Below are 14,756 nucleotides of genomic sequence, written 5' to 3'. Positions count from 1 at the left end.
TAAAGGAGTATATAGAGCTCATTGATTTTATGGAAAAACAGTAGACTTCAACCAAAACTTTGAATGGAATAACAATTGCAACAATTTCTTCAAAAGAACAACCCTCCAATAATAAGTCAACTCTTTCTTTATGTTTGTCACTAAATTGAGAAAGTAATTGATTGTGCACCCAAAAAAAAAGCTTTTTAGCTGTATTAATTTGATTGGTATTTCTAACCTAAAGTCTCTCAGAATAGATATTTAATGTCATTTATATCAAATCTGAAGTACTTATTATTAATATACTTTTTACAACAAATGTTCTCAAACACACATTTCAAATTTTGTGTATTTAGTTAGTTTTTTTTTTTTATGTTGAAGTACCATTTTCTTTTGTTCATGTACTTGTGTCTTATTCAATTATAACCTTATTTTCAATGAATCATAGGTGTGGGAAATACATACATGCATTTGAGAGTAGTGGATTTAACACAAAACAAAAGAATTTTGTTGCAAAATTTAAATACTTTTGAATGGGTATTGTTTAATTATTTTATTTTATGTCCCTTTTCATTATACTGTAGTGTTTTTGCTTTCATTACTCATGTCATTAACTAATTGGCTGACTTTTTACACATGGCATGTTTCAAATTCAAACCAACATCTTTAAATGTATTTGAAATATACCAAAAAAGAAAAAGCATCCAATATCAGTTTGTTGGTGATAGTTATATCTCTTGTGTAGTTATAATCTTGGCCCACCCTTTTCCACATGTGAGGAATAAAGTTCTTAAAAAAATGAAAGTGATGGAGGAACTAATTTCTAGCATTTAGAGAATCATAGAACTTCGAGGATTCACACCAAGATCTCTAGACTAATATATACTATGTAGGCTTTCAATGAAATGATTCAAGACATTAAAACCATCCCAACTCAAATGCCAACATTGTTTAGAACCATAGAGAACATTATCAAATTTCAGTGTGAAGCTAAACCATTGCATATATGGTCCTATAAAATATCACATAGATTTTGAAACGGCTTTATTTTTAGGAACTTCCATAATGAAGAAAGAAGGGATAGGATTCGTACTCGAGCTTAGGGATGGGCGGAAAGAACGCAGCGAAGGCAATCACCACCATGCATCAGATCAAAGGCTTTGTTGATCTCTTCCAAGGTCAAATTGTGGGTTATGTATTCATCAACTTTAATTTCCTGCAAGCATGGATGATATAGTAGTAAGCATCCTGGAACTAAAAGAAACTAAAGATCCTTGGTGCCTAAGTTTTGGTTTTCATTACAACTTTAGCAGTCGTGTTCGGATCCTTTTACTTTAAAAGGTTTTTAATTGTGTAACTGATAGCATGTTGTTAACTCTACCTCGTTTTAACCTTAATGGTACCTTTTAGTTTTGTAACCATTAGAATGTTGTTAACTTTGTTCGTTTTAACGTTAACAAGTCACGCTAACCTTTGACTTGTTAACCTTTATAGTGAAGAATTACATTGTATGCATCCCAACCAAAGTAGATATTTGAAAATGTGATGCTTAATTAGTGGAGGTTAGACCTATCAAACACAAGGTTGGAAAATTGGACAAAAAATTACTACAACTAACACAAGTCTAAAAGTACAATATAACCTTTAAAAAGAAAATTTATTTCTTAGTTTTATTTGCTAGTTCTTAAAAAAAACAAGAAATGATTTAACTAACACAGCTCTAAAAGCTTTCGGGACCAAACTTGTTTGTTACTGATGGTTTGTTAGTTTTATTTTCTAGTTCTTAAAGAAAATACAACCTTTTTAAGTGTGGTCAACGATGAAATTACAAGAAAACATCTGAAAAAACTACCTTCTTCAAGTACTTTTCAACAAGCCAAGGCACTTGAGAACGACTCTTGAAACCACCAAAAGCTGTTCCTTTCCAGACGCGACCAGTCACTAACTGGAAAGGCCTTGTGGATATTTCCTGGCCAGATGCTGCAACCCCAACAATGACTGATTGGCCCCAGCCCTGGTAAGAAGATGCATAAAAAATCAGGCATGTTTACAGCTTACTTCTATGATCTATAAAGTCAATAAAATCAGTTGTATCACTTACCTTGTGACAGCATTCCAGAGCAGACCTCATCACGTTGACATTCCCTATGCACTCAAAACTGTAGTCAACACCACCATCAGTGAGATCAACGATGACTTGCTGAATTGGTTTGTCGTGTTCTTTTGGGTTCACAAACTCATTCGCTCCAAATTTCTTAGCTGCAAGGTATTGGTAAATATTGTCATAACAACACTTCGATGCCCCTTCGAGAATCAATGGAAACAGTGTTCAGGAACAGCAGACTCAGGCATTAAAAAAGGTAGTGAAAGTTACCAGGCCAAGAATGTCATAAAGAAGGTCCTCCACTTGCCTCATAGAAAAGATAATATAGAATTTTAAAGGCATTGAAAGGAGAATATGATTTACACCAAGAGAGTCTAGTAAAAAATAAAGGGATCAAGAAAGTTTCAAGAAGATCTAGATTCCACGTTCCTCTCAAACCCAATGATTTCTTTTCCCACACGAAACGAACTTTTTGTGAAAAGAACCCCAGCCAAATGAACTAAAAATGCCATTATTTTATTTGTTTTAATGAAAGCTTGATTTCGTTTTTTTCCCTTAAAATATATACATATAGCTTCTTATTATAAAATAGTAAAGATCAAGCAAACGACATCCTCCAGTTTCCAAATGAAATATATGCTAAGAATATTTAGTCAGATTTAGTGGTCCGAAAACCCCAGCCCTGGTAAGAAGATACCCAAGTGTCGTCAGCCCAATTTTCTCTAAATCTTGGGGGTTTTCAGCACTCCCTCACTGGTTTTTCCATCCTCAAAACCCACCAGCCACTTACTCTTTATTTCTCAAACATTTAGAAACCCTGATATTTTATTGTCTTTTTCGTGAAATGTATGGATGTTTTTTTTTGTAAAGGATACGAGTCTCACTATGAGACAAAGCTCATTGTACATGAGGGTGTATGGATGTTCTTTTGATGTTTAAAGGTAACACTCACAATATGTCAAAATATTTACACATATTCATTTCTGTAAGAAAAGTGTCCCTACTGCTGTCCTACATTTTTAGAAGTTGATCTGTCAGCATGTCAACATCAAATTCGTGTATGTGATTCTTAGAACGTTCTTAGTATAATATGACAAAATATTATACATACGTATTTATAAAATTTAGATGAGAAAATACTCAAATATGTGCTAGGCCCAGAGACAATTTGTTCTGTGTGCCCATATAGTCAAACTTAAAATAACTTACCTCCCTATTTATCTAATTATCTTTATAAACTAGATAGGATATTCAAAAAAAGACATATCAATGAATAAATTGATGACTAATAAAGACATTTGAAAATGCATGGAACTTTCATCGAATCAACACCGCAGGAAAATTTTCAAATAAATGAACAGATTCATATTTACAAAGCAATTAAGGTAAAAATTTTATTTTATGAAACCAAACAACTTTCATTGAGAAAAATTGAGAATACAGGGAAATACAAAAAAACCAGCCCCGCCAAAACACCCCTACTAACAGAAGGGGGACCAACTAAGAGCAAAGGGACCTTAGTCTCACTGCCCTCTCCTGCCCCCAAGAAGAGTCACCACACTTCTTTCATGTTTGTGTTAATACATTGAAGTCACAAAACAAAACACAAACAGTTACAAAATATGACCATAATGAAACGAAGAAAATAAAAACATAAACCTCAAAAGATTAGAATATGCTTTATACGACTCTCCTTTAGATTATAAATTCAAGAAATAGAGGTATACCAATTTCGAACTTTTTGTTGTCAATATCAATGCCAATTATTCGTGAAGCACCAGCTGCTTTGGCACCTTCTGCCACCTGTATAATTTATAGCAAGAAAAAATTGAATTTCTTATCCAAATAAACTACGTCGCTGATAAGATAAAAGGATATACTATGAAAGGGATTGAGTCATATTTCTTGGTTTATGAAGAAATTGCTACCAGAAATCAAACCATTGCAAATACCCATGTTCTAGAAGGCCAGTGGCTGTCTAGCTTTGCTTAGAGAGGCCAAGCCTAGGCTTTGATAAACATAGACAAAAGCTAATAAATATCATTAAAAAATAGAAACCCCCAATATAACAGTATCACTGACATTTAACTATGGAAGGGATTGGTCTACATTTCTTGGTTCATTTAACAACGTTTTGAAGGCTAAACTCCAAAGGCTGCCTGTTTGGCTTTGCTTAGAGAGGGAAAGTATAAGCTTTGATATATATAAACAAAAGCTAATAAATATCATTATAAAAAGATGGAAATCGCTTGCTCACAGAAGCCTCAACACCCATGAGAAACTACAAAAAAAAATCCAGAACACATTGCTTAGCCCCTCGATGTGTTGCCTATGCGCTAAAGATGAGGAAACTCTGGATCACTTATTCCTACACTGTCCCTTCACAAGAAAAGCTTGGAACATGCTGTTTGGTATTTTCGACTTGGAGCTTTGCCTTCCTAGCAAGATTGATAGATGGATGATTGAAGGTCTTAATATTAGAGGTTACAGCCCTAAAGGAAACATCTTATGGAAATGTGCGTCGCGTTCCTTTTGTGGAGCATTTGGAAAGAAAGGAATAGCAGAATTTTTGAAGATAGATTTAATTCTTTTGATTCTTTTTGGACTGTGGTTCAACACACAGCCTCTTGGTGGAGTACGAATTACACCAAACACTTTTGTAATTATAGCCTTTCTATGATTTTCAACAATTGGAAGGCCATTATGTCCTAGCTCTTTAGCTTCTTCCGGGGAGGGCCCTCTTGTCCCTCGCCCTTAGGATGTTCTGTTTTGTTATATGAATATACTTGTCTCTTATCAAAAAAAAAAAAAAAAAGATGGAAAACTCCAATATAACATCAATAACATTTAAAGCTCATTATTATTGTAATTCTTTTCAAACAACTCTATTTTTTAACAACATAATCAGTATCGTACATAGGATCAGCATTTTCTACAATTCTAGTCTTTTTCATTTTTTCTTAACCTGTGGTAATAGTATTAGTATCATATACGATACACCTACATGCCCTAGTTAACTTTTATATTTCAAAATAATAGTCTGTGATATTTTTGTAGCTATCACATGAGGCCCATTTCCTTTAACCTTCAAAATATAAGTCTCAATGCCTTCCAAGTTCCAATAGAGGTGTGTATACCTCTAGTAAAGAGCAACCCTCTAAGAAACCAGCTTTAAGTTCAAAGGGTAAAGATCAAGTTTCATGTTCTTTTTTTACGAATCAAATTGCTTCCATTCAGAAAGAATGAGAAGATACACGGGCGTACAAAAAAACGAGCCCACCCAAAAAATCAAGTTTCATGTTGGAGCACTCTTTTAAAACCATTTCAAGACAACGACAAACATCAAATCTTGGAAGAAATTTTCACTAAATTAGAATAACTTGAGATTGATTTAGAGGAAAGGGAGGGCAGCCAAAAGGAGAGAAAGGTCTGATGTGAAGCTTACAGCGAGGCCTACAGTCCCCAGGCCAAAAATAGCAACATTGGACCCTGGCTCTACTTTTGCAGTGTTCCAAACAGCTCCAAGACCTGAAAATATCATATGCCACGGTATTTAATGAATTATTTGGTGGGTGGGGGGTGGTTGTTCTTGTGTTTAAAGTCGAGTGTTCAAAAGTGCTGGACATTGATGCAAGCTTAATGTATCATTACCTGTGGGAACACCACATCCAAGAAGGCATACTTTATCCAAAGGGGCCGTGGGATCAATTTTTGCCACACTGACATCATGAACAACAGTGTATTGACTAAATGTCGATGTGCCCATGAAGTGATATATGGGTTTTCCATTAATGGAGAAACGACTTTTACGATCTGACATCATCACTCCCACTCCAGTGGCACCACGAACTTTGCCACAAAGGTTCGTTTTCCCTGATTTGCAAAACTTGCATTCTCGACATTCTGCTTGGTAGCAAGGAATGACATGGTCTCCAGGCTGAACATCAGTCACACCTTCACCAACACTCTCTACTATCCTGCTCATGGATTTCATATCGCCGCTTAAGCAAAGGAATTTATATTTTACATACATACAAACACATACACATATAGTATAAGTATAATGATAATAGTCAGAGTATCTGGGTCAGACTACTGAAAAAACTGTTTACATACCCTGCAGCCTCGTGACCAAGAATACAGGGGAAGAGACCTTCAGGGTCCTAAAAAATGGATAAACCTCAGAATAGTAAGAATTTAATATAGAGAAGCCAGGGTTTCTACATGTACAGGTAATAAAATAATAATAAAGCAAACATTGAAAAAAAAAAATCATCACATAGGAAGCATAGGTCATCAATGCATATTAGGAGGCAAGCTCTCAGTTGGAACATGTTACTCCATAGTTAAAAGCTGCTAACGTGTTTTATTAACAGGATTAAGCTAGAGATTCTTTACTACAAGGCATTCAGTATTAACAAACCTAGAAAATTTCGTATGTAAGGCAAGTGGCAAGTGGCCAGGAGAGATATTGTAACAATGACATCTTGGATATTGAAGTGTTTGGGGATTCATTTTCCTCCCCTCTTTTGGATTACATCCAACTAAAACAGTTTACACCTCAAACACATACTATTATAACCCAAAGAAAAATAATCTACACCTCAAACACAAACTACTATAAACCCAACTATAATAATCTAAGACTATAATAACCAACTTCTTGCCCCAAACGCCCCTTAAAGATTTAAAAGGAAAAAATAACAAATATACATGTATATTATACACACACACATGCACATACACACACATATGTGTGTATATTTGTGTTATGCATTAGTTCAATGTGATCAATTGTTTCCAACATTATAATTAATATGGAAGTGGAGAATCCTTCTACGCAAGCTAATTGAAACTAGAAGAGTCCTTAACAAAAGCAATGATTTGGATGCTTGCTAGGAGATTTAAAAATTGTGTTTCTAAATGCTCAAAGCATAGAATCACCAGAAACAAAACTTGTTTGCCTTCTTCGATTTGGTTGGGTAATTCTAGAGTCTCAAAAGGACATGTTGCTGAATCTGTAGTGTGGTCACCCCTTCCAAGTAATAATGCTACCTTAGTTGGTGCAGTGCAGTCAAAGTGGCCTCCTATGATTCTAGTTAAAAAGAAACCGGACTTGGGCCATTTAAGCAATTAGAATTTGAGGAGATTTAAATAACCTTTTAGGCTCTTGATGATGTACTTCAATTTCAACTTATCCTTAGAAATAAATTATAGTTCCAAAGTTAAAAAATGAGCATCAGGAATCAATATGCAATTGTCCCCATTAGACAAAAATCCATATAAAGAAGACCACTCAAGAGGAAACTTTAATCTTGAAAGTCATCCAACCCTTAGAGCTAGGATCTCTGTAGTTGGATTTTCAATTATCCAAATGCCACAGAGCATATGCCTGGCACGCCCAATCCCATTTCAACAGAATCCTCGTGAGTCTTTCCAGCTTTGGTGTTAACAACAATTAACTTTTTAGATAAGAAACATTTCATGAATAAATGAAATAGAGGAGACCCCGAGCATCTAAAGGTGATTAAAATCGAGATTTACAATCACGAACTACATAAGAGAGACTAAAGTTCTTAAAAGGATGCTTAGTTTTACACCAATACAACGCAATAGACAGGACCAAATCCACTAAAGAATCAAAGGAAAAAATAATAATCTCTAAAAAGAATTGCCAACAATGAATTTATCAAGATACAACAAAGTAAAAATAGTGAGAACATAATGAATCATAAGCACACAACAAAGGAAACCAATTGGACAATCTATAGCAAACTCAATTGAAATACCACATGCAGAAATTAGCATTTCCTAATCTAAAAATCATCAATGCGAGAGAATACTGCATCCAATCCCACTCCAGATCACGAACTCATCAAATAGCTAAAGACAAAAACCCACATCAAATAATTCAAAAACAGTACAAAGAAAATAAGGAAAAGAGAACCCCGATGCAATGACCGACACTTCAATCGATTAACAATTTAGAAGATCAAATAAGAGAAAAACAACCTTGCCACTCCACGTGTAAGCATCAGTGTGACAGAGAGCAGTGTAGAGGATCTTGACACGGACCTCGCCGGCTTGCGGCGGAGCCACCTGAACATCCTCGATCACCAATGGCTTATTGGGTTCCCAGGCCACCGCCGCTGAAAAAGAAACAAAGGTAGTTGAATCAAAAAAATGGATGGGCGGAAAAAACGAAGCATGGAGAGGAAGAATGAAATGTGTATACCTTTGCAAGTGATAACTTGACCTTGAGTTGCCATGGATGAAAGAACGGTGAAAGGAAATGGAAGAAGAGGAAGAATGAGAGGCTATAAGACTAAGGAGAGTGAAAGAGATAGTACGCTGTATGCACAACAAACAAGGTGGGAGGTCCCAACTTAAATAATACACAATAATTCCTAAATACATTGTTTTCTAAAATAAACCAATGTTTACAAACTATATACTAAAATATCACGTCTAACTATCTGATACGCATAAATAGTATAGATATGTTTATAACTATTTTACAAACTATTTAGTGTTGCACGTTTATTTATTTACGTATTTATTGAATTTGATCAACAAGGTTTAAGATATGCACTTTTAACCTTTATTTTTACCAAATATTTGCTTCTGATTAGTGTACATGTCGTGATTAATTTAAAATAATTTACGAGGTATTTTTAAAAATAGTCAAATAAGTTAAAATATCTATCAATAATAAAAATCCATAAACTTCTAGCATTATTTATCAATGTTTATTGATATAATCTAAAAAATTACTTCTAAACATCTGTGAAATTTACTATTTTTACAATTTTTCGTTTTAAAACTTATATAATAAACAAATACAAGGATTAAAAGATAAGATAAGGGGTAAATAACTAAAAAAATATTATTTGAGTCCTTTTAAGAAGTAAGATAAGATTCGACCATACATTTCATGAACTTTTTTATATAAATTACTTCAAAACTCTCAATTTAGTGCACCTAACATTCATTATTTTTTTTATTTTTTCTACAATATATATTATTTTCTTATTAAACTAAAATATTGTATGCATCAAACACATATTATTATAATCTAAATGCAAAATATAAAACTCACTCGTGCCTCCAAACATCTCCGTTCTCACTACCCACATTTTTCACGTTTTAGTTGTTGCTTTCTGTAGGGCAATAAACAACTCTTCTTCCTTTTTTAATTGTTGAACGAATAAATAATTATCTTTCAAGAAGGAAATTCTCTTTATTACATATAAAGCATGGAAAGTCTTATTAGAGTTGGGAAGAAGAGTGGTTTTTATATATAAAAATATTATGGGTCAAACTATACCAACGTTTAATTAGAAAGTGTTTTCACAATTGGAATATTCCAATAATTACTCTATAAAAAGCATGAGATATGCTTTGAAGTGACCATTAGTTTTTTTTAAATTGAACTATTGTTTCAAATAAATGGTTAAGTTATTTATAAGATGTTGCACATGTTATCAAAATATTACGAACATTATTATCACAATAAACAAAAACTCATACATGAAAATGGATGTGAGTCTAACAAATTCACATTATCTCCTTAAGATAAATTTACTCACTATAGTGCTTGGGTATAAAGAGTAATTTTTTCTCACATGATATAACATATTACATTTATTATAAGTAGAGCATCCATCCCGTATAGAAAATCAACGAACTAAACTTTGGGAATTTACCAAACGTCAAGATTGTGGATATGGAAGACAAAAGATTATTGATGTGTTTTTTCTCTCAACTAAAATAACCTATTTATAGACATTTCGTGACCATCGAGTCATATCATTTAATTATTAACACTTTCGAAATGATAAATCCACTCATGATGCATCAATTCATGAATAACCAATTCGTGGAGAATGGTAGATAATAATTATTTATTCCAACATCAGATGCCTTTAATATTGTTTCAAAAATTAGAATATTGTATTGTTTTTACAATTTTATTATATTTGATCGTAGTTGATTAAAAAGTCCAACCTACTCATTCCGAAGTACATATGTGTGTTTGTTTAATGTTTGGTTGATCGTGGATTAACGAATTTTTACATATTTTTTTATGTATTTCCTTAAGGATATTGCTACTATGTTTATTTGATTAAAAGAATAAAGGTTTCCTTGTTTTTATAACCACTTTTCTTACTATATAACATTGATTGATTAAGACTATGACTGGCAAAATTAAATGTTAGTGTTTTAGATATCAAGTTTGTTCTTATGTTCAATTTCATTGTTGTAATTTTAATATCTATTTTCTTTTAGTTATTCCAACTCTATCACTTCAGGGGAATTGTTATTTTTACCACAAGTTTTTTAATGTTATTAAATATTTCCATAACGTTAGTTATTTGGAATTTAATGACACGTGGCAATTATGTTATTGGGCAATATTCAATAGAACGGCCTCAGCCACTCAAAAGGCCGACCCAATAGCTTATGATGCTTGACAAGGCCCAATTGTCTTTTCGTATGAAGGATTATTATAAAATAAAGTTTACAAAACTTTAGTAAATTCTATATTTTATACTATGGAAACATGTGTTCGTACCAATTAAAATTCTATATTTTATACTATGGAAACATGTGTTCATACCAATTATGGTAATTCATAACTCTGTGTGTTCTCTAATGGATTCTCACAATCATTTACAATTATGACTATATTCGTTGTACTGATTTTAGATCTATAACGAACTCCACCAAATAAATACTACTAAGAGAGAAATTTTAATATAGGAGTAGTTTAATATCGTTTAAAACGAGTTTACAATTGTTTTTCTCACTTCTATTTATTATTATTGGTTTGTTCATGACGAAACTTTCGATATATTCAATTTTACTATGCAATTAGTTTGTTATCAATTGGGGCATTAGTTGTTAAACTCTTATCAACCTTAAAATGAAAGTGGGTTTAGTCATTGGACTTCACGAGGTTTTAAATACAAACTTTTAAAGGTACTAAACAATTCCTTTCGGCTTATAATTTTTAGGAAAAACGGTGCCGTACACTTTCAAATAACAATTTTTTTTTGTTTATATATAATTTCATACAATTTCAAGCCTATCACGAACATATTAAATATAAAATTAAAAATAAGCAAATGAAATTACACATAATTTCACTTATTCTCTACCCCTCGTCTAATAATATCATGTAAGTGGTTCACATCCCCTGAAGTCCAACTCACTTCACTTCTTATACTAATTATTGACTCAAGATGCAATGTATAGATCGATATTCTCATTACCACGAACCAAAAGACAATTCATGTAATGATTTAATAATATACAAATCAAACAATTGAAGTGTGAACGCATTGAAAATAGTCGTAATATAAGTCAAAACTCACTCCAATAAACAAATATAAAACATATAAGACATATTCAATTCAAAATATTGGATAACCTACCTCATGCTTAAATGCACTATAGCATCGCTTGTTAATTAATGAATCATCGTATAGTAAAAAAAAGTAGTACGAGACTCGAACTTCAGACGTAAAATATACGGGTATGCATTAATTATCGATGGGCTAAGTTCGTTGTGTTTGAACACGACTCGACTCATGAACACCCCCACGTGGCCCAAGATGAGGAATTGGATACTAATATGAGATGGCATGAAATGATTGGTGGAGAGAAGGAGATGGAAAATGACCCAACAAAAACCTATGTCGGTATATTTGTGAAGTATCGGTCAAACTTTGATATTTCAGTCCTCCACTTGGACGCGCCCACGTGTCCCGAGATCCAGTCAGCGCTTTGACCCAGTAAACGATAGTTTCACAAATTCCAAAAAATATTAACAAATGGATAACTAAGGGAATTTTTTGAACAAATATTTATTAGAACAATTTGAAATTCCTTTGTGTTTTTTAACTTTTGTTGTCAATTTTTAAAGAATGTAATTAATTTTATAGGTTATAAAAAATACTTTATATCTACCAAATATTTATAACATATAGCAGAATCTACACTGATATCATTGTATTGCTGACATTATAGATAATGATAGAAATCTGTTAGTTTATATCGTTGACATAGTCCAACGTTTTGTTATAGATCGTAAACATTTTAATTATTTTTAAAAATAAATATTATATTCGATAAAATATTGTTCGTAAAGAATTGTTGATGAATAAAATACGATTGGATAATGGTACTTTTCAAGTCATTTTCTTGTGAATATATATATATATATTACCTTTTGCCTAAAAGATATTTTATTTTGTTATGACAAAAATGGTAAGATAACAAGTTTATATATATATATAAGCGTTTATTTGGTATAATAATTATGAGAAAATAAATCAAACTATTTACTCGTAAATAGAAGATTGTATCAATTATTTTCTTGTTCAAATCAAATGATAATAGTTAAAAACACACTACCCATGTGTGAGGCCTCTTTTTGGTGGGCAGTTGAAAAAGTAGAAGCACTTTTCACTTCTTTCAAAAAGTAAACAAATACAAAAAACGAACTTTAGGTTTTTATTAAACCACGTTTTGGGGAGGGAAAATTAAAATAAAACAACAAAGAAAAAAAAGTATAAATAGAGAGAGGGGAAATAAAATAACAAAGAGAGTAGTGTGGTTGGTCTATCACCAAAAGGGATTTTAGATAAAGGAATTTCGAAGTTATCTTCCTTCAAATGATTTCTAAAGTGTTTATATTTTAATATTTTTTATTCCTTTTTTAATTTGTCACAATTTTATCATTTAAAAAACCACTTTAATCCCTACATTTGTTTTAATTTAATCAAATGAAATGGCCTAGCTGAGAATATAGTATATTGTTGAGAATATGATTTCAAGTCAAATACCAATAAGAACAAATATTAGACAAATTAGATTCTAAATAGAAAAATAGATTATATAAATAAATAATTTGAAAAGACAATCTTCAAAGTTTAAAGTTATTTAAAACATACATTTTCAAGATCTTATAAACTAATTTTTATACGAAATATTAAAGTGTCAAATTTGGTGTTATTCTATAGCAAATTTATTATAATAATGTAATATTGTTTTTTAGAATTTTTATTTTATAAGATTAAAACAATGAAAGTATTTATAAATATAACAAAATGTTATAGTATATCAACGTTAGACTATCTATCAATTATCAAATTTGTATATATATATTGGTTTTTTTTATTATATTTGAAAATAATACTAGTTTGTTTTGTCTATTCGATAAAAAAAGTTTAAAATCGATAATAGTCTATATAACTTTATAATTAAACCGGATAAGACAAAGTATTCCCACAAAACTCTCTTTCACACGAGTCTATACATATACATATACATATATATATATCACACAAATAACCTTCATGTAATATTGAGATTCCTTTTCATTTCCTAACTCTCTCTCTCTATAAATTCCCCCACAACTCAACCCTTCTCTTTCCCCCCTAACCTTTTTACAAGGCAAAAGAAAAAAGATATCCATTGTTGAAAGAAACCCTTCTGAAGCCCCTCTTTAACATGGCAAACGAAGAAGAAGGGAATAACAACAACAACAACAGTCTCAAAATCATTGTAGAAAGAAACCCTTCTCAAGCCAAGCTTTCACAACTCAACATCCATCGTTGGCCAAAGTAAGTATCGTGTATATACGTTTAATTAATTAATTATTAAGCTTCTGGGTTTCTTTTTCTTCTAATAATCTCGTAATTCCATTTGTTTCTTTTTATTCTTGTTGAATGATTTTTATTATTAGATGGGGTTGTTCTGCTGGAAAATACCAACTGAAGTTTGAGGCAGAAGAGACTTGTTATCTAGTGAAAGGGAAAGTGAAAGCTTATCCTAAAGGAATCGATTCTTCTTCTTCTTCTTCATCGTCTTGTTGTGAAGAATATATTGAATTTGGAGCTGGGGATTTGGTCATTATTCCTAAAGGACTTAGTTGCACTTGGGATGTCTCTGTTGCTGTTGATAAATTCTATAAGTTTGAATCTCAATCTTAAGATTTTATTTTTCATTTTCTGCATTAATTAATTTCATCTTCACGTCGAAACGGAACGAGGTATATATAGTTTTCTTTTCAACTATTTATATACAGATCATACAGTTCATGAATTAAGCTGTAATGGAATTGGAAGTAGTTGACTTACTTAGTCTTGAAATGCAAATTAAGCAGTGGTTTAGAGAGAATTAATTCGATAGAATATAGACACCCATATATCAATTTTAACATTGTTTAAGGTAAGTGGAAAGATTAGAGATTTAAATCTTGTAATTAATTAGATGACACAAATTCAAAGATATAATAAGAAGAAGAAAGGAAATATTAATGTGGGTCTTATCAAGAATTAATGAGTAATAATTATTTAAAGTAATTGAAAGTGGAAAGTCCCATTAAATTTTGAAACCAATCTTCTTCCCATATTTAATAAAAGGGGAGCTTTTAATGGTTCCTTTGACCAGTCAAACCTTTTTTTTTATTCTCATTTGTATTTTCCTTCTTAACCCTTATCCTTCATTTCGATTTATGTGTTAAAGATATAGTTTTTTTCTTTTTTTACTTTTTGGTTTGGATCGATTTTTCAAGTATTTGAGGTTAAAAGTTAGATAAGGAATGTTTTTAAATATAGCAAAAAAATCGTCAAATTCTCTAGCTTATTTGAGTTTTTTTCATGTT

The 14,756-nt window shown here is 31.7% G+C and overlaps 2 protein-coding genes across 2 annotated transcripts; one reads left to right on the top strand and one right to left on the bottom strand.

The window, feature by feature from the left end:
- Positions 1-787: 787 nt before the first annotated feature.
- On the bottom strand, positions 788-8,479 carry LOC101208145 (alcohol dehydrogenase class-3). Its single transcript, XM_004140534.3, has 9 exons — positions 8,319-8,479; positions 8,096-8,232; positions 6,200-6,246; positions 5,735-6,060; positions 5,529-5,611; positions 3,811-3,886; positions 2,081-2,238; positions 1,832-1,993; positions 788-1,195 (listed from the first exon to the last, which is right to left on the bottom strand). Exons 1-9 carry the CDS (start codon positions 8,350-8,352, stop codon positions 1,079-1,081), a joined length of 1,140 nt encoding a protein of 379 aa, XP_004140582.1. The 5' UTR covers positions 8,353-8,479; the 3' UTR covers positions 788-1,078.
- Positions 8,480-13,449: 4,970 nt separating this feature from the next.
- On the top strand, positions 13,450-14,194 carry LOC101208389. Its single transcript, XM_004140535.3, has 2 exons — positions 13,450-13,713; positions 13,836-14,194. Exons 1-2 carry the CDS (start codon positions 13,601-13,603, stop codon positions 14,080-14,082), a joined length of 360 nt encoding a protein of 119 aa, XP_004140583.1. The 5' UTR covers positions 13,450-13,600; the 3' UTR covers positions 14,083-14,194.
- The last annotated feature ends 562 nt before the right edge of the window (positions 14,195-14,756 follow it).

Source organism: Cucumis sativus, chromosome 6, assembly GCF_000004075.3.
Source record: "Cucumis sativus cultivar 9930 chromosome 6, Cucumber_9930_V3, whole genome shotgun sequence".
Taxonomy (NCBI): domain Eukaryota; kingdom Viridiplantae; phylum Streptophyta; class Magnoliopsida; order Cucurbitales; family Cucurbitaceae; genus Cucumis; species Cucumis sativus.
This window is presented reverse-complemented; position numbering and strand designations above follow the sequence as displayed.

What these genes read in the sequence shown, in the direction of transcription:
- LOC101208145 (XM_004140534.3), bottom strand. Translation starts at nt 8,352, where the DNA reads ATGGCAACTCAAGGTCAAGTTATCACTTGCAAAG. An exon ending in TCAAGTTATCACTTGCAAAG is followed by an intron (nt 8,233 to 8,318) that starts GTATACACATTT and finishes TTTCTTTTTCAG; the next exon opens with CGGCGGTGGCCTGGGAACCC. An exon ending in CTTACACGTGGAGTGGCAAG is followed by an intron (nt 6,247 to 8,095) that starts GTTGTTTTTCTC and finishes TCCATTTTTTAG; the next exon opens with GACCCTGAAGGTCTCTTCCC.
- LOC101208389 (XM_004140535.3), top strand. Translation starts at nt 13,601, where the DNA reads ATGGCAAACGAAGAAGAAGGGAATAACAACAACAACAACAGTCTCAAA. An exon ending in AACATCCATCGTTGGCCAAA is followed by an intron (nt 13,714 to 13,835) that starts GTAAGTATCGTG and finishes TTTTATTATTAG; the next exon opens with ATGGGGTTGTTCTGCTGGAA.